This window comes from Rhodnius prolixus, unplaced genomic scaffold (genome assembly GCF_049639745.1).
Source record: "Rhodnius prolixus isolate KJV_2025 unplaced genomic scaffold, Rpr scaffold_3, whole genome shotgun sequence".
Classification (NCBI taxonomy): domain Eukaryota; kingdom Metazoa; phylum Arthropoda; class Insecta; order Hemiptera; family Reduviidae; genus Rhodnius; species Rhodnius prolixus.
In genome coordinates, this window is record NW_027411603.1 from 45644487 (window position 1) to 45668631 (window position 24145).

A 24145-nucleotide genomic window follows, 5' to 3' on the forward strand; every position below is an offset into this window, starting at 1 on the left:
CACCTTCCACCCTTCCTCCATGCGACTGTTTACAATGTAACTTATTACTTTATCTCGATAAAAGGACAAAGACAGATGACACACATAGTCTTCTTGATAGATGCTCGAAACACTTTCTGGAGAGACTTCTCTGCACCATTGCATTATATTTCGATTTGCTTTAAAACCTAGTATACAATTTTAACTTTTTATCAAATGTGTGTCGTTTTACCGTCTTGTCACTAAAGGTATTTCTACCACTACATTGCACACCACTGTCGACTGGCTGTTATTGTAAGCTTGTGAATACGTGGTAAAGCGGAATATTTATAGAGTTATGAGTTTAGTAAAAAAAAGTTCCACATCCCTACAGTGATAAATAATCCAAATAAAATCGATATCTCAAATGGACACTTCTCTTTTTTGCCCTAGAGTGTAGGAGAGAACTTTGTAAAAACACGCTATGGATCTCTATAAGAAAACAATGAAATTCCTACCAAACTGTTGAATACTACCCGCACTACACCACTGAATGACTGACTGAACTTTCGTTAGCCAGTAAGGGATTAATCGTTGGTCAGTATTTTTAGAAACTATCTTATTTTCAATTCAAATTTTTCTGAATTTCTTTAATCAATTCATAACTTAAATAAATGCAACAAGCAAATTGTGATGTCATTAAAAGGACATGAAAAATATGTGAATGAAATTTCAATCTGGGCTTTGTAATTATATTTCAAATTATCTTGAGCTGCCTAGTGGCAATTGTTCTGAGTGAATGAGGTGTCAGAGTAAGATCTGGCTAATAAGCTGATGAACCGAAAGAATTGTGGAATCTTCATTAGTTTAATTTTATCAGGCTGGGGTTCAATTGGAAAGGAATGGGAATGTAGTGGGTTTTGTAGGTATTTAATAGGAAGAAATAATAGATTTCCTAGATTCCTGAACTCATAAGTGTTATCCTTAGATTTTATTTAAGGTGATAATTGCTTCTTCTCCAAGACACTTGATAGGTTGTTGGATGTAAAACCCGTTTGCTAAACTAGGTGTTACAGAGGTTGTTTGACTAGAAATGTTTTCTGCATTTCTTGTTAAGGGAGTTTTGAACAACTAAAGATTCCTTTTTGAAAATGGTTTTTACAAAGTACACTGCTGCACACTATGGCAAAAAAAGATAAGTATTAATTTGAGATGTTGATATAATTTTGTTTATTATTTATGACTTTTGGTATGTGGAACTTTTACAAACTCTAAACTCAATAAATATTTCGCTGTAACTTATATTCAAGCTTACGATTTAACGTTCAAGCTGAGTAGAATAAAGTTTACTTGGAAGCGTTAGGTGTGAATCACTTTAAACAAATGAGGCTATCCTGTATCCACCATTAGCTCAGCAACACTTGTTCCTCCATCCATTTTATTCGATCTGATTTGACGTAAAAACAGGTTTTCCCATTTTATTAAATTCCAATTTAATTTAAAAATCTGATGTTTTCAAAAGAAAGCAGAAACCTCAGTAAGGGAGTGTTCCTTCAGTGAGAGTTATTTCACAGCATCATTTGAAACTTCCCCAGAATTATAAGTCTGATTTTTAATCCTGTACTCATAAAGAGATTCTGAAACTTTTTTGAGAGTTTTGCTTTCAATAAAATTGTTATCAATAATAAAACATATCTAGTCAAGTTTTTTAATATTGTATTAACTCTGCAAACCATAACAATGATTTAACCATCTATTTCGCCATTAAAAGTTATTAGCCGTCAAACGCTGTGGATATGGTTTGGTATACAAGACCAGCTCTCGCTACCTGGTTACTACCCAACGAGTAAAAGCTCATTGAAGTGGAGCCATTTTCTACAGTTAAATCACACGCACATACGTGACCGTGAACAAAGTTGCTCCCCTGGTATTTACCAAAGTAACCCTTTGATTTAGAGTAAGATTAACATTACAGGTTGTATTCTTATTATTAATTTTTTGATTATTTATTTGCATGAAATCAGTTTGAATTTATAATGTATTGATTAAATTACCTAACAAAATATCTCTATTAATAAATTTCCTTCGTTAGATAATTCATGCAACTACGAATTTAATACATTTATTGAATACTAAACATAGTTCTGGTTCTGTGCAAAATTGTTCGTTGTTCGTTAAATAAATTGGCTTACATCCTTGCAACAAAAGTTAACAGATACGAATTACTTATATATGTATAATTTATCCACCCAAATAATCTGTAATTAAAAGATAACCACATGTAGAAAAAGTTGAATAACCGTTGGGTTAAACACGTCAGGAATAACTTTAACTTTGAAATGTGAAAATACTTTCTTTCTTTTTTTTTATAAATATTTTTGCCAATTTCGACTTGAGGTGGTTCCTAAATTCTTCGTTTTATGTCCAGGTCCTCTTTTATGATTGCAGGAATAGCAGAAACGTTTTAAGAATTATTTTTAATTTAATTTTGTAGACGTAACTATTGGTAGAAATTCTTTTTTGTTCTTCTTCTTCTTCTTTGTTAAATACTTTTTCATCGAAAACCACAATAATGTTCATACAGATGTCTCATGAGTGGGTTATTTCTTTTTTCCCCCCTCTTTAAATGAAGACAACAATTCTGTGCCGTGTCATCTTTATTTAAAAATAAAAATAGTTTAAAAAGAACTTGGACAATAATTTTTCTAATATCTTATGACTCGTTTAATCTTTTGATACGCTTTAAAAGAAGATGATACAGGACAAAACACATTTTTGATGACGATGATAGGTGCCTAACGTTTTTAGTATAATAATAGAACGAAAGACTATTGTTAACATGAGCAACTATGATTGCTTACAGAAATGTTAGCGAGAGCACATGGGCATTACGGATTAGTCAGACATTTAGCCAGTACAACAATATTTTGCACAGACCATTGCTCCTGTTTCCCACAGAATCATTTGCTTTGTGTTGTGCACGGTCGTTCTACTGATTATATCGAGTGTGCAAAAAAAGTAAGAATCTACTGGTGTATGTGCACTAATACAGTTATAAAACCCTTGACGAATAAACTCTTAATGAAATCGAATATTGAATAATAATTACTTTTTTTAATCCTCGTATGAAGAAAGTGCTGAATTAATGCACATTGTCAAAGTTATCAGCGGCAATATCCGTTTTGAGACCTCCTGAATATGAAAAAGTGGTTTTTAAAAAATGGAGTGTACATATATACATTTTAATTTTTGAGACGAATAGTAGCAGAAAATTAAAATTTTATTTTTCTCTTCGGATTAATCGGAGGTCGCGACGAATTTCGATTAAGAACTGGGTAATTTTTGAAATTGACCCTCTTAAGTTTCTATCACTATTACTAGTTCCAAATTGCCATTAATTATTTAGTTAATGAAGTAAACTGCGGTAAAATGCAGTTTTTTGTAGCGTTCTGTCACAAACCTTTTGATCCATCTTGGTTAATAAGCATAGCTCTAGCCACTGTTACCACTTAGTAATATTTCTAATACGTTAATTATTACTTGAACTGACTGAAATTTGATAGTCCTAATGCGAAGCAGGCGTAAATTTTAATGTACATACTCCAAACATTTAAAATATTTAAACAGAGAAACATTTAATTTAGTTGAAGAGTTAGTATATCTCATTTTTCAAACGATTTCCGTTAAATTCAATAATATAATTTTTAAAATTAGTCAATTTTTGAAACTAAAGAAACTAAGTCAATTTTGTTTTGTTAATTTATTACAAAAGTGTAAAAATAACAATATATAACAATGTATGTAAAAAAAACTATAGAAAACTAGTTAAAAACAACAACAACAACACATTTTACATATATTTGGCATGCGAATGAGCAGTGGTGATGACCAATTCACAAAGACTATCGACATTGTTGGGACTAGATATTGAAGTGCTTCTGCAGAGTGCTTTATTCCTTCTTGTAGGGTTTATCTTATTTATATATAAGAGCAATTTATACTAATAGAAATCTAAGTATCATAGATCTGAACAATATATGGAATTGAGGTTCAGTGAATTTACAAGTATTTTTGTTTTACAACTAATAATTGCACAATATTTTAGTTAAATAGTAACTTGACGCTTGATCTTACACTTTACATTTTTATAACTAATACAATATAAGCAAACAATAATTTGCGAAATCAATTACTTTACACACATTTTCTACAAGTTTTCTTTGTTGAATTGAAATTTACAAATTTATTTATTTTATTTTTTTTATATTAATAAGTTCATTTTGTTTTTTCTAGGGTGAAATGGTGATTTAAAAGGAGAAAACAGTACTTCTATATTTTTATAGATAATCTATTGAGCCCAAATTTGCTAAACCATGATGAGTATGTACAACTGCGTTGAAACCATTTTTGCTATCGGCTGTATACTTGACTGTTCGGACGCTGCCGTCTGGTTCTACCAAACTGTATTCACCTGGATAAAATGAAATATAATTACTTGATTTCGAACACATGTAAACATATAATTAAGGTATTTAAGGTCTTTTTGAAACAAAAAGCAAAAAATGTTTTCCGTATAATAGATATTGATCACATTTAATACATCCAAACTTATAGAAATCATTTCTAATGATTGATAAAGTGGAATGTAATGCTTAGTTAGATTGCTTTCTGAGTGGCATTTACCGATGGTCTTAAATTTTCATTCGTCGACTAAGGCAGTTGATCCGTTAGGTGAGAACAGGTGGGACTACCGTAGGAGATTCTCTGGTACTTTAATCAGGGACTCTTTTCCTAGACCTTTTAGAGAGTAGAGTCCTTTTTTTTATTTGTTATTCGTGTTTTCTCGTCATACAATTTGTCTTCCTCAAGTTCATTATAACTAATACAATATAAGCAAACAATAATTTGCGAAATCAATTACTTAACACACATTTTCTACAAGTTTTCTTTGTTGAATTGAAATTTACAAATTCATTTATTTTATTTTTTTTATATTAATAAGTTCATTTTGTTTTTTCTAGGGTGAAATGGTGATTTTAAAGGAGAAAACAGTACTTCTATATTTTTATAGATAATCTATTGAGCCCAAATATACTTGGTACTTAGTATCGTAAGTTTCTAAGAATTATTTTGTACATCTTCTTTGTATTTAAAACTTCTTTTACGTTAATCTGATTTTAGCATTTGATAAATAAATGTTGTGATTCCTGAATTGTGTTTGCTTTTGTGTTTATGGGTGTCTGAGCAAGAGAGAGATTATTTCTCTGTCCTCCATGGTTTACCAGATCTATCTTTTACGCTTCATTTTCGTAATTTTAAATACATTATTCTAATTCATGTATTTCAATTTGAAGCAAGTCAATTAACACGTTACTCTTTTCCTATGAAGCTTTAAGTTGTTTCAAACTGTGACGACTTCCATAATATCCGAGAAAATTACACGTAGTACACCGGAAAATTAAGGAATTTTTTTTTTCCTATGTCATTTTATAGTGTTACTTTTATTGTAAGACATCCTCTACACGCTTCGCGCTTCAGCAGCTTCCTTCGTTTTTAAAAAAGTATATACAACTACCTCAAGAGAACTTGTAGTGTGCGTGTCCTCTTTTTGCGTAGGCCTAAAGTGAGTACCATGGAAGTATTTTATCTAGATGATATCTGATTTCTAAAAATAAACTTCTTTTTTTTTAACTTACCAACAACTCTATCACCATCTCTTTCTTCACGTGCCGACTTCACGTCACCAGTGTTAGGATCTTCTACGCCATATTTAAAAGAATATTTTGGATGAGCCTGTAAAGAAAAAAAAGAAGAATAATAACAAAAGAGTGACTTTTAAAATAACCTTCTTTGAAATTCTGTGGGAAAAAGCAAATCTATTCATTTGTCAGCAAGAATTAGCAAGAAATATCTCTGTCTTGTTAATAAGATTGATAATTGTGCGATCTCATCAACCACTATTTATTATAATTGTTTTTTCTTTAATTTCTGCTGAATGTATTTACATAACTATTTAGTTTATTTCTCAAAATATAAGACCGTCATTTTCTAAAATTTGAAACCATCTGTGAGCTAATTCAAGTATTTGATATGCTATCTTTAGAGGTAGAAATCGACGATGAATTCGTTCGCAACTTGTCTAAAAGTTTTTCACGGAAAAAGTGGAGCGGAAGAGTGATAATCAGAGAATATGAGCTCTGGGCTCTGATAAGTTTTTCACTAATAAGGGCTTTTATAAGTAAACTTAATCACTTTATTTGCTGAACTCGAAGTTATTCCACTCTAGTGGAACTTAAGTATTATACGGCTTTAAATCGTTTCCTAATATCGTAGTTTTACTGAAGAAGAACTGTACTCGTATTGTACTGCTGTACTGTAGGACTGAGTTCTATTATTATTATTATTATTATTATTATTATTATTATTATTATTATTATTATTATTATTATATATTTATTTATTTATTTATTTTGAAATGATTAATGTGACAACAGTTTACAATAGGCCCAAGAGTATTTATGAAGAGAATCATTTGTAAACAGATGTCAGTTTGAAAATGTAGTTGCATTAATCAATCTTTCGCTGATTGATTTTTCTACACAATTATTTCAAATGTATTTGTAAAAAGCCAGTTTGACCGACCCTTGTAATTTCATTAATTTAATTTAGAATTGAAATTGTTTAAAATCAAATTACTAACATGATAATCAATGTCATAATCATGATCATTTGGATATCTGATAACCTCCTCTAGTCCATGTTGATTAGTGCTCTCAATGTATGAGGTAATTTCATCAGGTTCTTTGTTTTCGAAGAAACTGTCTGGTAAATCAGGTAGGCCAGCCAGTTCGTGCGAAGATAGTGTTGCCAGTGCTTCTTTTTCTTCATCGGTCAGATCACTATCGTCTCCATAGTAATGGTGAGGTCCTCGTCGGTGTCGTTTTTGTTGGGGCTGTTTTGATGATGTTGAATGCGCCAGACTACATCCCATTGCTAATGCGAGAGTTAATGCGAAAATCTAAAAATACGAAATACCAAAGTTTTTATATGTAAATAACATGATAATTAACTATTTAAATCTGAAAATTAACCAAACATTAGTTAAATTTTGAGTATTTATTTAGTCTGATGTATACATTTGTTTCAGAAGGGTATCTTTTTCATACAAGGCAAAAGAATCCAAGACTGCATACTAAGAATATTAACATTAAAGTTGGAGGAACTTAGATACTAAAAAAAGTAAAAATTTCGCATTTTAAGAAAATTCCTCAATCAAAAGTAGGCCTTTTTTTATGTAGATTTTCACGACACTGGATTCGGGCGATTGTCCGTGAACTTCGTAAAACGTGAGTTCAATCCTTTTCAGTCAATGAGATTATAAAATAATTGTAATTTCAATACTTACGATCGGATATTGTAAATTGTTTTACAGCACTATGTTCATTCAATTCAATCGTAATGTTAGTGATGACGAAGTTCCGGTTATTTGCTTGCTATTTAAAATATTAATTTTTAAATTACAGAATTATGAGTTTCTTCAGTGACATCGTGTAGTTATTGATAAGAAAATTATATCAAGATCTCGAAAGTGCATTACTCTTGCTAAAAATAAAGAAGTCAGGAGAATAACTAATGGCCTAACTAGTTGGTCGTTGTAATCTTTAAACTGCAATACTTTTTTTTCATAGGAGAAAATAAAATGTTTTACTGAACGCTCACAATCCATTTTTTCCTTCTTTTTTTTTGTCTTCAATGGGAGCTGTGAAAGCAATTTGAAAACGTGTCAATCCGAAGTCTAAACACAAAATGCACAGAAGATGAGGCGAGGTACATTTTGGTATTTCTGTGTATTCCTTGTCACTAAGGAGTTTCTTTTTTGCCATTGAGAAGATTGATTTGATTATTTTGCCAAAAGAGGTACCGTGATGGAGTAAGAAGACTACTTCCGCCCGTGGATGCAGAAAAAAAAGAAAAGAATTCCAGGTAAATGGCACTCCAGTTCCTTCTCCTCTATTATTGAGCATTAACAAGTAAACTTCCAAATTTATTTAAATAAATATAAAAATTTATTTAATTATCCACGTTTTCTTCCTACAAAGTACATTTTGTATTGAAGTGTAAAGAATTACTGTTGTTTTGAACAGGAAGTGAATTACGTAAGCCTTATAAGAGCAGTTACGGTTGATTCTAGAACATTGATATCTTGTTCCTGGCCTATTTTCTTCTTCTTTATTCCTCAAAGATTATCTACTGCCAGTGTGTGGCCAATGTTTAATTTGTGTTACTTCTTTCCTTGCCCTGAAACGGCTTTCCTGAAAATAGTATAGGATATTGAATGAATTCCATTCGAAATCTACTTTTTCAGTATTCTTTTTAACTGAAGAAGCTCTTAACATAAATGAAAATCTGTACTTCCAATAGGTTTTTTTTTTAGATTAAATGCAATTTTCTTAGAATTTATAGTCTGAAGGTCATAAATTAGATGCAAGACCAAACAATCTTAAGCTGAACTGATTTTACAGAACTTTTAAAAGTAATTATTTAAACGTTTAGGGTTTTGGAACTTTTCAGTTATCAATTAACCGAAATTGGTAAAGAAAAAAGCAATCGCAGTTATAATGTAAGTTTCGCTCCTCTTGTAATAGAAAAGATCTAATGAAATGCTATTTTGGAATTTTACGGTAATAATTAATTAATACAATTAAGTAAAAATAACAGTGCACCAATTATACGCTGCTTACTGTGGGCTACTGGAAACATAATGAACCAAGCAGGACAATACTATACTGTGACTAATAGTTAAACTAATAGATGATTCTGCAAAAGAAAATCTGGCGTGAATTTACTCAAGCAGTAATCATTCAATTGTAATTGCCTAATCTCCTTAATATTGGCAATTTTACTCCTGTTTAGTTGCTAATTTAGCGTGGTAGAAGGTGGTAGCAGATTTTACTAAAATGGAACTTACGAGAATGAAAATTTATTTTAATACAAGTGACAGGACTTTTCCTGTATGATCAATTTTCGAATAGGTTTTTATACTTGGTTCTTCGTCTAAAGCACAGTTACTGATAACATAGATTATTATACCGGTATATCATACTAGGTATTGGTAATTCCGATTCAGAAAGTAACAAAAAGCTAAGTGACATTAAGGTTATATATTTATATTACAAGGTCTCAATGTACAACAAAAAGCCTTCAAATAACAATAGTTTGATCAAGTAAAGAACAACGTAACAGAAGCATTACTTACAGAAAATTAAAGAAATGGTAAAAGATTACGTAGTTCCCCAGAAACTAACAATACCAGAGGTCTAATTTCCATTTTAAAAATGATGGTTAAATAAATGAGCATGATTCAAACAAGTAGCACTTCATAGCAGGAGCTCCATCTTAAATATCTCCATTCCAAGCCGAACATAACAGTCTAGTATCTACGATGTGCATAAAAATTCTCTTTGAACCAGTTAAAAAATCGTTTAGAAACAGCAACATTACATTCGCGGCCAATAGTGCATAAAGAAGGACGATAGACACGAGAATTAAAGCCACAAATTGCAGTCTAACTTATATAAAATTATCTAGATTACATAAACATGTATACTGGACCGAATTCGCACTAAACCCCAATGTGCTGAACCATATAATGAACAGAATCCAGAATTATGAATGGAAAAAGTAACAAAACCATGAGAGATTTATTAGAGATTAAAAAAATGGATTAGGTAAGTGGTTTGCGCCCTGGATTCCCACGCCAGGTTCGAATCCAGCTGCCGGCTTTAAGATTTTCTTTGCCTAGGAGCCTTTTTCAACTCACTGTATTGTGATAAACAGTGGGGATCCCTAAGGAGAGAACTCTGTCCGGAAGCCGGCCGTAGTTGAGCACTTTAAATAAACAAAATAATAATAATTAAGATTTTATACATAGTCAAAGATAGTATCTCAATTATTTGAAGTATAGACACATATGACTTGCACCACCTATTCAAATTCAATCAAGAAGAGAGCGGGAAAATACCGCTCACCTGATAGATTATAGTCACCTGATTGAGATAACAGTGTATCACCTCCCCTCGATCGCAATCACAATTCACGAGGAACGTTGGTGGCGTATATCGGCGCCCTGGATCTTATTGCCCAAACAAACGAGATTTTATGATATTTATAGAAAGTGGTACATTGCACTAAAGCATATTTTTGAGAAAAGCATAACGTTTGTTGTTCTCACATTAATTTTGTTTCTGGAAAAATAGTCGAAATTTTTAAGCATTTGAACGTAATTGTTATTCAATTTGAAGAATCAAAAAATTAAGAAACGCCATTCTGCTTGTAAGTGTAATTTTATCGAAGCTTAGTACTAGGTGTGCTGTGAGATACTAGTGTAAGAAAATAAACTAGAGCTTCCTATTTATCTTAGAGATAAATCCACCCAAAGTGATTCAAAAACCTTTGGTCTAATGTCAAGAATAGCGCCCGGAGATATGGCCTGTTTATTGTTAGTGCATGCGCAGCACAGCACAGTTACCGTTGACTTATTAAACTGCTTCCCGCCAATGTTCAGTATATTCTTTTTAAATTTCTCAATTTCCCGCTAATGTGCCGTATATCCTTTTTTGAATGTTTTACCTATTAATGTTTAGCGCGCATGCGCATTACACTTACTGCACAGTGTTTCCTTTTCAATGTATTATCTGTTCCCGCCAGTGTCCAGTGTGTTACTTTAGGTGCCTTTTTTTTGAAACTTCATAAAAGATGAGCGTTTTGAATTTACAATTTTTCTACTATTTAAAGCATGAATGTAGTCTAAGTGAGGATAGAGAAATGAAAGTTTTACAGTTTTGTATGGATGTTGGCTTAATTAATAGTAGATATGTATGTCCGAAGTGTGGATGTGATATGAAATTAATAAAACAAAATCGTGCTATTGATAAGTATGAATGGAGGTGCCGAGTGTATTCGACCCCTTCTCATGATCTGAGAAGAAGTGTGCGTAAGGGTTCCTGGTTTGAAAGAAGCAAAATTGGTTTGATTGATATTTTACTTATGACTGAGTTTTTTGTACAAAAGAGGACGCAGAATGATGTGTGTTTTGAATTGGGATTGAGTAGAGTGTCTGTGTGTGACTGGCGAAGTTTTTATAGAGAGGTATGTATGGATATTGTGATTAATGAAAGTAGTATGCTTGGTGGCGTCGGAAAGATTGTTGACATTGATGAATGCAAGTTTGGAAAACGAAAGTATAACAGAGGAAAGCATGTGAATGGTAGATGGGTATTTGGTGGTGTGGAGAGGGGGTCCAATAAATGCTTTTTTAGGGTCGTTGAAACTAGGGATAAAGATACCTTACTGGATATCATTAAGACTTTCATACTGCCGGGATCTACAATTTACTCGGACTGTTGGAAGTCATATGACTGTCTAGAAGACGAAGGCTTCAAACGTATGAAAGTAAATCACTCCCTACATTTTAAAGACCCCAAAAGTGGAGTGCACGCGAATGCTATTGAGGGAACGTGGGGTTCCATGAAAAGACACCTTCCAAGAAGGACCGTCACTGGCCAGTTTGACTCCTACTTAGCGGAGTATATGTGGCATAGGAGTCATTCTTCCAGTGGCGACCTAATGAGAGATTTTCTGGAGGGAGTTGGCAAAATTTACAAGCCTCGTGAAAGGGATTCCCCACAGTAAGGTAAACTTTTTTGTTTCTATTAATTATTGTAATTTTTGTGAATCGTGTATCTGAACTGCTTTAGAAATAAGGGATCTTATCTAAATAATGAGAAGGGGGTGTGGAAATTTTTTTTTAAATAAAATTATCAATCTTTAACATATAAAAACTTGGACATATAATAAGTTGATCATGGAGAGTTCAAAGGAAATGTGTAAGAAAGCAAAAAACGAACTCTGAACCGTACGATGTTAATAAGTAAATAAATGTTCTCTGCAATTACGGTAAGGTGATGCCAGATAAAGAATAATGAAGTTGAGATTGTGAGAAGAGGTTGCTTTTGTGTTGACGGAAACAAGAGATAACACTTTTCACTGACCTAACAAAACGCTTAAATTCTTATTTATGATGTTTACTGTACCATTACTTTAAATGTACTGTTAACTTTCTCAAATTGCTGGAATGTCCAAAGATTTTGCCATATCATTCTTTTCTGAAATGAAATGAAATTGGATAATCATCTCCATTAATGATTATCCTTTTTTAAATTTTTATTTTAGATTTTTTTTTCTTTAAAATTAGCTAAGACGGGATTAAATATCTATGACGAACAACACTCGCTTGTTTTCTCCACAAACTTTCTATTTTAAATGCAATTTCATAATTTCAATCAGTGTAAAATCAATTAAATCATGCCTTTCGGCTTGAATACATCACTTCCATTTTTATATACAAATATTGCAAACTTATTTTATTGTATTTCTCTGTATTTTTAAAAATTATGCTTCAAAAGACAAATTAAATCAAATAATTTAGTTCAGACTTCTTTTCTAGGTTTCGTTTAAGGAAGAAAAAGGAATTCCCGAAATTTTTTCTCTGCTACAGATTCTTACGTACTTTCCTAATTACAATTCAAGATCTCGAAAGTGGCGTTAACATGTTAATAGTTCATTTTAACTGTACCATAATTACGAAAAGTAAGTTATAAGTTTTGATCTGCTTTTATTTTCTTTGTCAAGTTAATAAATTAAAAGATAAAATGAGCGTGGAATTTGTGTGATATTCTGCAGTTGCATTGTAGTTTATTTTAATATGCGAAACAATAGTTCTACCTTACTTGCGACTAGGTAGTAAAAAGATATGTGTTCTTATAATGCACCGCAGTGGCCAAATTAGTTTTACTCGTTCACCTCAACACTTGCTGACTCTAAATTTGTTTATTGCTGTGGCCAAACAAATAGGTTTAGCTGTAAATATTAGCAGAATAATATCTATAACCACGAGACAAACACATTTTCAATAATTGAGAGTATTTTAGATCTTGAATCATTTCTCACATTGTTTGGAACAAACTTAACTCTAATCATTTGATGTCAATAATGCATTTCAACAGAAGAAAGAATTAGAGAATTAACCTTTTTTTTTTGGCTGAAAGATAATATGTGCGGATATATGAAAAGTATTGTGACATCTATTTACAAAAGCGATTTCTGATACATGTATACAATTATTTATGACAGCCAAAAAATTTCGTTTATTTCTTTGTAAATATGTGACGAAGCAATATTTCTTTTAAATGTGCATGTTAGTGTATTTTTTTTTCTCGATCACTTTTCTACTTTAACATTTTTTGGTATGTTCTTACTCGTGAAAGGTTTATAAATTGACCTATATCATAATATGACAAATACTTTCAAAGATAAAGCAATTTTGCCTCAATATTGCGACCCATGTTTAGGTGTAGTAAAGTTTAAACTAAATTTAAAAACAAAATCTGATATTTTCAACAAATAACATAAAATCACTGAGTGCATAAAGTGGATGTTTGATTTGATAAAGCTAAGTCGATTTGATTTTTCGGTTTTACGCGATATTTTTCAAATGGTTCTCAAACTGATCAATAACCCACGTTTTAATCATTTGCCTATGAATTTTTTCCTTAAATAAATTTCAGAATATTCAAGAAAATGGGCTACTTACAAATGTGGAAACTGTGAGTAGAGAAAGTCGTATTTGTTTAAATTATGTCAGTTTTTATTTTTGTAATTCTAATTGTTAAATTTTCTTCAAATATACTTCTTCTAATCGTGAATAAACTAATTTCTATTCTTATTAGCATGCTTGTTTTTAGTATTTTTGTCCAGTTTTAGATTTTCAAAAACCATCAGAGTATTTTCAGAGTAGAGTATTTGACTCATTCAGCAAGTGTTGTTTGACAGAAACATTAGTGAAAGACAAATTCTCAGAAATATAAAATACAAGCGTGTTCCATCGGATTAAACCAATGACATTATCCAGTATTGCTGTTGATCCAACGTAATATTATCCGTCATACATACGTTGTTCTTTAATTCCTTATTGTGAGTCAGCGTCAGTGTGTCAGAAAATATTTAGTAGAAATCAAACGCCTAAAACTGTTGAAATAATCTCTGGAAATGGATGTAAATCGCGATGTTATTGCCAGAGGGCGAGCAGGGAAACTTGGTAACTTAGACGTTTACTTTTTAATAATTATCTGCAGGCCACATTGGAGCATGTTCCTTACAAAGGTACTCGTCTATTTCCATAAAAAAGAAAATGGACGATATAAAAAAAACCAATCATAATCTTTCTGTTGCAATCGTTTAATTTAATGGCCAAACTTTCTCGAATTATTGAAAGCTACTGATTGATTAGGTGATCTACGTAACTGATGGTGCATTAGGTCTGCTATAGTTTACACTTCAGATAGAATTTGACCAGTGTGGTTTTCTGTATTTCCACGGCAAGTATCATTAGCTTTATTACGGTTTATTTATTCTGGAAGCTATCTAGGTTTTTAAATTTCTGATCTATAACTCGCATCGTGCGCTAAACATTATTTTATTCATGAGTTCTCAAAACAAGTGTTACCAGGCAGAATTCGAAAACTTTATACAAATGTAATTTTTAATCTTCTTTAGAGGTAGAAGAAATTAATTAGGAAAGTGATTATTTGTTGGTTAGTTTTGAATTTTTAAAATTTTAATTTACATGAACTTCGGATTTACTTGGACTATGAGAGGTTCAAACATTTCCTTAGTTTTATTTATTTATTTTTTTCCATTTCGCCGTACTAAGCCCTGCTTTGGAAATTTCATCAAAAACGATTGTTTAATTTATTTCGTTTCGTAGCATATAATTTTGAAATGATAAGAATACACAATTGATTAATAGAATCGTTGGACTTCAATTTTTTAGTGAAGTATTTTCTTATTGCTTAAGTTAAAAGTTCCCATTTTCACTTGTATTCTTCAATTGTTTGCTGTGTAAATAATGGAAACTCAAACCATCATTGTAACGTCGTATATGTTTAGAATAAAATATGAGAACAGGAATAAACAATAGATTTTTGTTCTTTACGCTACAGTTTAATCACTAGATTTCTTTTGATTATAAGCTCAGTTTAAAAAAAGACTAAAAAGGAACATACAAGCGCATGAATCCTCAGATAAAACCTTTTCAACGATCGAGTAGTTGCCCTTAATACAATTTAGAAGGGGATTAAATTACCCTAACTTTAAAAAGAGTTATGTTACCTCAAAATTTCAAGTTTGAGTCATTTTGTAATTAGTACTGACTCTAAGAACATTTGCTAATGTTAATTTTGCTTTATTTAAAGCTTTTGCTCGTATTTTAGTTGAACAAAAAAATGTACGTTGCCTACATTCTAGCAATATGGCTGAGTATCATTATTCTTTTATAAGTTCTGAAGTTTTCTTTTAGTATGAATACTCTCGTTTTGGAATAAAAAGATTAACAGTAGCGAACCAAAAGTTGCTCCCATACTTTGATTACGGTCTCTTAAAGAAAAGTTAAAAAAAAAAAATTAATTATATTTTACATTTCTAAATATTCTTTAACAAATACAGAGATCAATGTTTACCTCTAGGCTTGTCTAAGACAACATTTCCTGAAAGTGTCATACGTCTTTTAAAGGAAGGGAGAAAAAAAAAAATAGTGTGTTCTTTAAAAATAGCAGATATGTTTTTGACAGTACGTTTGACATAATCTAAGTGATCGTTGAAAAAAAACTTCCGTTTGACATTTTTACATAAGAACATATTTCACACATTATGTGAACACATTCATTTTCTTTTATTTTGTAGTGTTTATTGTGTATTTTTTTTCCTATAATGATTTACTGTTAAATCATAAACCTCAGTTAATGTAAGGAACTATAGTAGTACAATTTTTTTTTTTTTTTTTTTTTAATTTGTTAACCACAAAAAAATTAATAGTGCGAAACCACAAAAATAAAGTGTCTCCGGCCAGCGTTCCTTTTTGATTTCAAAAAGTGTGTATATTTAACTGGATTTATAATTTTTATTTGTATTTTAGAAATTAATAGAATTAATGATCTGCCATTCTGCCTATCGGAAATTTTTTGTATATAAGGTACTCAACTACCTATTAGAGTCGGATTTGGTGTAGTTGATTACGAAGAGCATGGAATTGTGATTGAAAGGTCCCTAGTTCCACATGGATGCATTGCCGAATTAAATTAAACATTCGAAATTTCGTCTCACACCAGTAGCATATACTTCCGCCTCAGGCATTGGCCCTCCCACCCAGGTTAGGACCACTGGAACTAAATGGAAAAAAATCCTGAACTTGTCCTCCTTAATTGTACGAATTCCACAATTTTTCTACTTACATTCTCAGCCATTCTTCTTCTTGGCATCTTTCTTCAGTAGTGATCAACACAAAAACTGTTCTGTAGCTAAACGATCTACAATGTGTGACGCATAAATACTAACATCTCCAAAATCTCACCTGAGCATAGATTCTGCTGTTAGATGAGAAAAGTCCGAGACTTGGGATTGGCTTAGAATAAATGCTACCATATTAGCAACTTTTCTACCATGACCTTAGCCGAATAAATTGAATAAATCTTATTGTGGATATGTTCACAAAAAAAATTTAAAAACAGTGCTTCTACTTTATACACGCAAGGTTAGTGTTGCTTTGATACTTCAATATAATCTCATTCGTAGTCTGCCTCTGAGTGAAGATGCCTGACGTATAAAGCATTAATGTTTTTGTTTACTTTAATATTAAACGATTAATTTTACAATTTCTAAGATAATTATTAATATCTTTTACTCTTTTTATTGTTTCTTTAAAACAAAAACAGAATCCTTGTTAAGTTCTTCTGGAAGTATCAGCCAATAGAATAAAAACTTGTCTATCCATTGAGATGCACTTAAAGAGTCTACATTTTTCCCCCCGTCACTTTTAAAAGAAAGTTATCTTTGCTATATCAGTGTAAGTGACGATTTGATTAAAAAAATGTAGTTCTACTTTGAGGAGTCAGATTTTAATAAATTTTCATCCCCACTTTAGGAGGTCATGCAAGATCATTTATTGCTAATTACAGAGATTTTATGTTTCTGCTAATGCAGTACTGTAATAATATTTAATTTCATTATCTATTTTAGTGTCAGTAAAACCATGATTATTTGATTACCTCGATTATAGTATTTCTTTGATTACTTGCCAGCTTATAAATCAGTTAAGCACGAGAGGATAGTTATCCAGTTAAACTGAAGTAAGTATCCCCTTCTGATAGTAGGTCACGTCAACTTCTTTTGTTTTTTTTTCTGTTCTTCTGTTTACCATATTATACTTTAGGTGATGGAGATAGATAAGCCATATTAATGTTTTTTTTATAGCTATTGGCAAATCGTATCATTTAAAATGGAGCATTGATTGAAAAGTTAAGAGCGTCAATTGAATTTTTGTTTATATTTGTATAGTTTCTGACCTTTTTTTTTTGAAATACCATTAAACCTAAGGAAAATTATTGACCTGTGGTCCTATACATAACAGAAATAGAGTAGCTGGTGTGCTGATTACCTTGCCAACCGAAACCCCATTTGGACCCCCTCTGAGAGAAGACTTCTTCAGATTTATCAGGCCTCTGGTGGAATTATATGCGTATATATATTTAAATTCTGAGCACCCCCACACAAGGATTCAGTATCGAACAAGTTTTTCACTAAAACTGTTGTTTGGTTTTTTCTTTTGCCTGGTGATAGAGCCACTAAAACTTTAACATTCATAAAACACAATTAGATTTATGACCTTGAAGAAGTATTGTATTTAAATTTGTTCGGAATGTCATTTTTTTTTTTTTCTGCCTTTCAGCTAAGTTTCTGTCGTTCAGAGCAGTTCGATTTTCCAACCATCTTCTGAGGAGATTATGCAGCTGATTTATATGGAGAATTCTTTGATTAGAAGACTTCCACTTCAAAGTTTATGCCGTTAACAGTACTTCTGAATATTCTTATAGTGGTGAGTCACTTTTTGTTTTAGCATACCGACATCTTTATTATATACATAGTTTAAGTAGAACTTATGAAACTCGAATAAAATGGCTTTAGAATTATTGTACAAGAGTACAGATCACTTAGCAAAATCAATAAAAGCTCTCCTACGTTTTAGTTATACAAAAAGAAAATAATTAATTTGAAGATTATATTAAATTAGTAATTATTACCTTGTAATACATGTTCGATATGTGCAGAAAATTTATAATTTATTACGTAAGATCACTCTCGTTAGATGGACAAACTACCACTGCAGAGGTTAAGGGTGCAGCCATGCCTATATAGTCTTGTAACGATAGTGAGTTGGGGTGAAAGCGGACAGTTTAACACTCACCTTGTAGAGGGGAGTTCTCGTGCCTTTATCTTCTCTATTCCATATTATCAACTAGAAGTGCTATTTGATTTAATAGAGATAAATATCTTACTTTTATAATCATTGACCTAATCGAAATAATTCCTCTTAATGAGTGTTGAAAATAAAAACTATAATATTTCATGCAGAAGAGGTAATTTTTTGGTAGGAGCAACGTCGCTACGATCTTTCATATCTTAGTGCACTCAGAATTTTTCTCACTATTGTGGTCTCAAGAAAAACCGATCTTTGAGCCCCTCTTAAGATGTAACTTCTAAGCTCTCTATAAATCTACTGTGATATTAGTCCATTGAATGATACCACCGTAGAAAACCACAAACTCAAGCTGCAGATCGTCGAAATTAGAGGTATAGTTATCTGTAAAGATTAAGTAAAATGAAGTGTTGGATTGATAAACTGAAGCCAAAAACTCAACAGTTGCCTTTAATTAGTTCTGCTGTCTTAGGTTTTTGTTTGAATTTTTAGGATTGCACGTAAATATTTGTTTAAGTTGTCGTGAAAGGGAAATTATTTAGGATTTAAATAATTACAAAGACATCTGCCATGGTCAATGACCGTCGGCGGAGTGGTTAATACAATTTTTTTTTTTTCTTCTTCTTCTTTTTATTATTATTAATTATTATTATTATTATTAAAGAAACCAGAGAGTTAAAAAAAAAATTTGGTATATAAAAGTTTTCAAAAAATCCTTTGCGAATAATTAATAATAACCTTTTCCAGAAAGTAATGGATTACCCTATAAATCTAACATTTATTTCTATTATGTAATTTAACCAATACTAGAACCGTATATACTTATTGCTTTACAATATTGTGCTAACCGAGGCCAATCAGAACCATTTAATATTTCTAATATTTCTACATTTGTTATAGAAATATTCCTAAAATATTTTAGTCTGACCTCACTCAGTCTAGAACAAACTACCAATATATGGTACATTCGATCAAGCATTAGGTCATTACATAAGAGACAAACTTCTTCGGTATTATCATGGTGGTATGGCGGCGAACTACCTAAATACAATAAACCAGCACGAGCCTTAATTATCCACCTGACTTGCTCCAATGATAAACTACAATTGAAGTAATGTTTGTTACCTAAGCTAAAATTAAGCTCTTTATAAATGTTATAGGAATCGAGTTCCAAAACTTTCTGCATAAATTCCTCTTTAAATTGTAGTTGGACACATTTTACTAATTTATTAAAAATATTGTTCCATGAGGCTATATTGTTAGTATTACATTCAAAGTTTATATGATATTTTTTTAAATGGTTGATGATTTCTAGAAACCAAAAAAGCTTCTTAGAGACAATTTGGGTCGCAACTACTTTTGGTAACCTGTTGTCACTCATAGCAAGAACTTTAACAATGTATTTTAATTGTAATTTGAGGGTGTGAATATAAATTGGAAGGTAACCAGTTTCACAATAGATAAAGGCAGATGGGACAAATAATGGCAGTTTAAACACTTTTTTAATAAAGAAACGGTATAGCTTTTCTAGATCTTCATATTGGTCTCCTCCCCAAACCTGGGCCCCATAACAAGCCATAGAGCGACTTACACTGTTAAATAATTTTAGTTTCGAATAATACTTTATGCTATTATTTTCTATAAGTCGACTCCATAACGTGTTCAGCCCTTGTTTGGCTTTAGACACATTACTTTTAATATGCTTTACAAATGACAATCTAGAAGTCAATGTCACGCCCAAGTACTTGTACTCATTTACCGTTTCTACAACTTCATTATGGCAGAACCATTTCTCTCGTTTTGCAGGCCTTCCTCCATTCCTAAAAACAATAATCTTAGATAATCATTGACCTAATCATTGACCTAATCGAAATAATTCCTCTTAATGAGTGTTGAAAATAAAAACTATAATATTTCATGCAGAAGAGGTAATTTTTTGGTAGGAGCAACGTCGCTACGATCTTTCATATCTTAGTGCACTCAGAATTTTTCTCACTATTGTGGTCTCAAGAAAAACCGATCTTTGAGCCCCTCTTAAGATGTAACTTCTAAGCTCTCTATAAATCTACTGTGATATTAGTCCATTGAATGATACCACCGTAGAAAACCACAAACTCAAGCTGCAGATCGTCGAAATTAGAGGTATAGTTATCTGTAAAGATTAAGTAAAATGAAGTGTTGGATTGATAAACTGAAGCCAAAAACTCAACAGTTGCCTTTAATTAGTTCTGCTGTCTTAGGTTTTTGTTTGAATTTTTAGGATTGCACGTAAATATTTGTTTAAGTTGTCGTGAAAGGGAAATTATTTAGGATAGAATCATAAAACAAATGCTTGTCCCTTTCCTCCAATGAAAAAAAAATGGCTGTGGCTTCAAAATAAAATCCAATTATTTCTTTAGCGCTGATTGCTGTTAGCATAAGATGAGGTTATCTATGAGGCTATCAGCATGTTTTCTCATATCCAAACAAAACAGACTTTCATCAGCAGGATAGAGGGTGTTTTATTGAATCTGAAACTTATCCTTCCTGACGAGATATCAATAACTAAAAAAAAAATACTCCATTTACTCTGGCAATTATTTTCCTTTAGGTTCCCTTGGGTTATAGTAGTTGGCAACTTCTTTTTATACTGCACTCTTTCTTGGTGTCTTTTTTTCTTGATTGCTCTTCGATTTTCTAAGCTAATGTTGAACCTACAAGAACATTCTTCTTTACGTAGTAAAACTCTCTGTTCTTTTCTCTTAGAATGTGTACTTTGGTTCTCCTTTCCTTTTGTCTTAACCACGGCCAAATTACTCACATGATTGCTATAGCATTGATCATTTAGTGACCTCTATTTGAACTTTGGTGCTTTTGTAAACTGTTGGTAAAAATAAAATTTTAAATTTTACTTCGAAAGTAATTTTCCGGTTAACAAAAAAAAAACGAGGAAAACTCAAGGTCTTTATTGCGCATAACAATCTATTACTTTTACTTCATATAAATCCAGATTGTTCTTTGGAATTTCCATAACCAAACCAATCTGACGGCCGTGCATAATTGAGGTCGCTGAGTTCTCTTAAGCAACTAAACTAAAGGGTTGAATCTGTCGTCCTTCAAATTTTGTGTTTAGAAATAATGATAATATTCTATAAAAATATTGTTTCTATTTTTCCCTTTTAGTATTGTTAACAAAATAAAAAGATTTTTGTTGGCATCTAAGCAAAATATCCAATTTCAAGTGTCTGAAGAATTGGGTTTTTAGTTACAATGGTAAACTTTAAAAACTACTTTTTCGCACTCAGGTGTCTTCAAATCGGATATTTACGATAAAAACTGAAATCGGTAGATTACTATACTTTCTAGTATAGTAAGAGAAGACATAATTATCGTGGTTTAATTCGCACAGTTTTTTTCTATGTTTTACGTTTATAAACTTCATTTAACCAAAGAATTATAAAAATTGTAACTTTCGCTTAAAAAGCTCTATAAAAAATTCTATTAAATCTTTTGTAATCTTTTGTAAATACCTAATAATGTGCTGCCAAATCATTTCTTTTATTGTAGTTGTATTATATCATACAATAGTAAACTGTTCAGTCTAATTACAGTCAGCTTCTACCACTATGTTACAAGTATTCTCTGCACTGATCACGTTTTTTAGATTTCTTCAAAGCCATCGCAATACTCATTCAAATACTCTACTCTAGTAGTCACATACCACATTACCCTCATTTTCCACACACAGATATAGGTTTAAGACATACATCGATGGTTAAATAGGCGTAAATAAATTGTATCTATATTTTTTTTAACGCGTTAGGCACTGGATATTGCTTAGTTTAGAATAAATTTTTAAATTTGGCCGCTTAAGAGAAGAATTTAATTTTAGGTATTGTTGATTACATTTGGGAAAACTGACGACTATCTGATGTGTGATTAATAATGATGGTATATATAATTTCTCATTTAAAACTGGATTTGTCTTAATAGAATTTTGTGTAACTGCTCTTTTAGTGACAAAAAAAAATACATTTCCGTTAAAATTGATTTTATTGTGGACTGAATCTGTTAGAGTACAGGTTACAGCCATTTTATTAATATCAAATGAAACAAAAGTATCACCAATTAGAGGCCAATAGCCAATTTGTTTCACAATGAGAACTACATGAAGAGCAAGAGATATTTCACATTGTTGTTAGTCATTCATTGCATATAAACATTGCCCACAGAGCCAGATGAATGAATGGGTTTGCTCTCGTCAGTCTATTATTGGCTAAATAATTTGTTCACATATTGGTATCAAGACCATGAATATATTCATCAATGTCAGTGACAAGTCTTAAGATAAATAATAAACAAAATGTAAACTATAGTGAACTATATATTATAGGTTTTTATTTTTCAAGTTAGGGCTACAGCTTTATTGAAGAATTTCTTTTTGGATGAAGTAGTTTGCGGTGAGCTGTTTATTATTTTTGGTTTTAAAGTGATAAATTCTTCCAGTTATTAATGATAACCTAATGTAATGTTCTAAGTTGATGGAATAACCATTTAACATCTAATCCATATAAGGTTTTAAATTGTTCCCAATATTCTGAGTTTAATTTCCGAAGAATTTTGTTGGATTATTAGTACCATAATTTGTATTGTCTTTTATCTAGTTTTTGTACAAAGACTTATTTAGTTTGTCTTAAATTTTTCATTGGTTCTATTCAATAAGCAGTTGGTAATTAGTTTCCAGTGAGTTTAGACTTAGCACCTTCAGATTCATGCGCGATTCCTGCTAAATTTCTAACGTCTTAATTAAATAATGCTTACCCATGTTTCAAGAATGGTTCTGTGAAGAAACTGTTGATTTTGTTGTGCCCTAATTTGTGTTTCGAAGATGGTGTTAACCTGGTTAGGAGATCTATTATTATTTTCAATTTCTGGATAATAAAAGGATGGGAGGAGGGGATTAGCTGAATGGTTAGCGTACTGGATTCTAACGCGGAGATCGTGGGTTCAAATCCAGCTTTTCTGGCCTTTAGATTGTCTCTTCCTAGGAACTTCTTACAACTCACTGTCAGGTGATGGACTTGTTGGCTATCACGTGAGAACACTCCCGAGACTGGCAATACAATAATAATAATAAATAAAATTAAAAAAAACTCGGACGCCAATAACTTCAGATATTGCGTCTTAAATTTAAAAAATAAAACAAAAATAAGATCATTTCGAACCCCCTAAGTTAATCAGCTGAAAATTTTCAAATAATGAAGTTTAATATTAAATTTGGGAAAATATGTTATGTATAGTAATATTTGTTCTTGATGAAATTAAAATTACCCTAAAAAGTTTTATGTTAGATTTCATTTGTTGCAGGCAGGAAAGGATTTTAATAATTAAGGTAGTCTCCAAAGAGGACTATTTATTTACTTTTAAGAATATTGCAGCACAATATTGAACTATCCTGCTACAGAAAGAAACGGCAAATTATTGTTTTGGCCAATGTAAACATCTAAAGAGTTGATAACTACTAATTTCTATGAAATGACTGGTTAGTAATAATAGAAATAATTTTTATTACTTTGAAAGTCTATTTTTATAACAGTGAAAAAAAAGAGATAGTAACATCACTTTCTGATCTACGATTAAATGAATTATTTTCTGCTTGTTAAATAAAATAATACCAAAATAACAGAAGTAGTGTTAGATACGGTATATTCTCTTGCTTTTAGAGGGCTTTATTTATAGCAAGCGATCTTCACAGATTGTTGTTCGTTTTTTTACTCCAATCGTACAGATATGGCTTTTAGTGATATAGCATGATTTTTCACAATGTTTTCCTTTTTTATG

The 24145-nt window shown here is 31.3% G+C and overlaps 2 protein-coding genes across 7 annotated transcripts in view; one reads left to right on the forward strand and one right to left on the reverse strand.

Moving 5' to 3' along the window:
• Positions 1 to 3926: 3926 nt before the first annotated feature.
• Positions 3927 to 18267, reverse strand: LOC141453111 (uncharacterized). Of its 3 annotated transcripts, none has more exons than XM_074125874.1 (4): positions 18150 to 18267; positions 6659 to 6976; positions 5655 to 5751; positions 3927 to 4429 (listed from the first exon to the last, which is right to left on the reverse strand). In XM_074125874.1, the coding sequence occupies exons 1-4, from the start codon at positions 18159 to 18161 to the stop codon at positions 4296 to 4298; spliced, it is 561 nt and encodes a 186-aa protein (XP_073981975.1). In that variant the 5' UTR covers positions 18162 to 18267; the 3' UTR covers positions 3927 to 4295. The 3 variants fall into 3 exon arrangements, with proteins under 3 accessions (XP_073981975.1, XP_073981977.1, XP_073981976.1); XM_074125876.1 differs by lacking the exon at positions 18150 to 18267 and adding an exon at positions 9779 to 9965; XM_074125875.1 differs by lacking the exon at positions 18150 to 18267 and adding an exon at positions 9215 to 9965.
• nan (transient receptor potential cation channel subfamily V member nanchung) overlaps positions 7808 to 24145 on the forward strand; it is a 39044-nt gene continuing 22706 nt past the window's right edge. The window contains exons 1-4 of one of the 4 annotated variants that reach the window (XM_074125858.1): positions 7808 to 7941; positions 12464 to 12606; positions 17798 to 17944; positions 23656 to 23846. The gene's annotated coding sequence lies outside the window, so the exon portion shown is untranslated. Of the gene's footprint in view, positions 7942 to 10152; positions 10291 to 12463; positions 12607 to 17797; positions 17945 to 23655; positions 23847 to 24145 lie in introns of those variants that run through there. The other 3 variants (XM_074125857.1, XM_074125860.1, XM_074125859.1) reach the window with 3 other exon arrangements.

Coding starts and splice junctions, on each gene's coding strand:
- LOC141453111 (XM_074125874.1), bottom strand. Junction 5,752..6,658: donor ATTATGACATTGATTATCAT/GTTAGTAATTTG, acceptor TTTTCTTTACAG/GCTCATCCAAAATATTCTTT. Junction 4,430..5,654: donor AGATGGTGATAGAGTTGTTG/GTAAGTTAAAAA, acceptor CATTTTATCCAG/GTGAATACAGTTTGGTAGAA.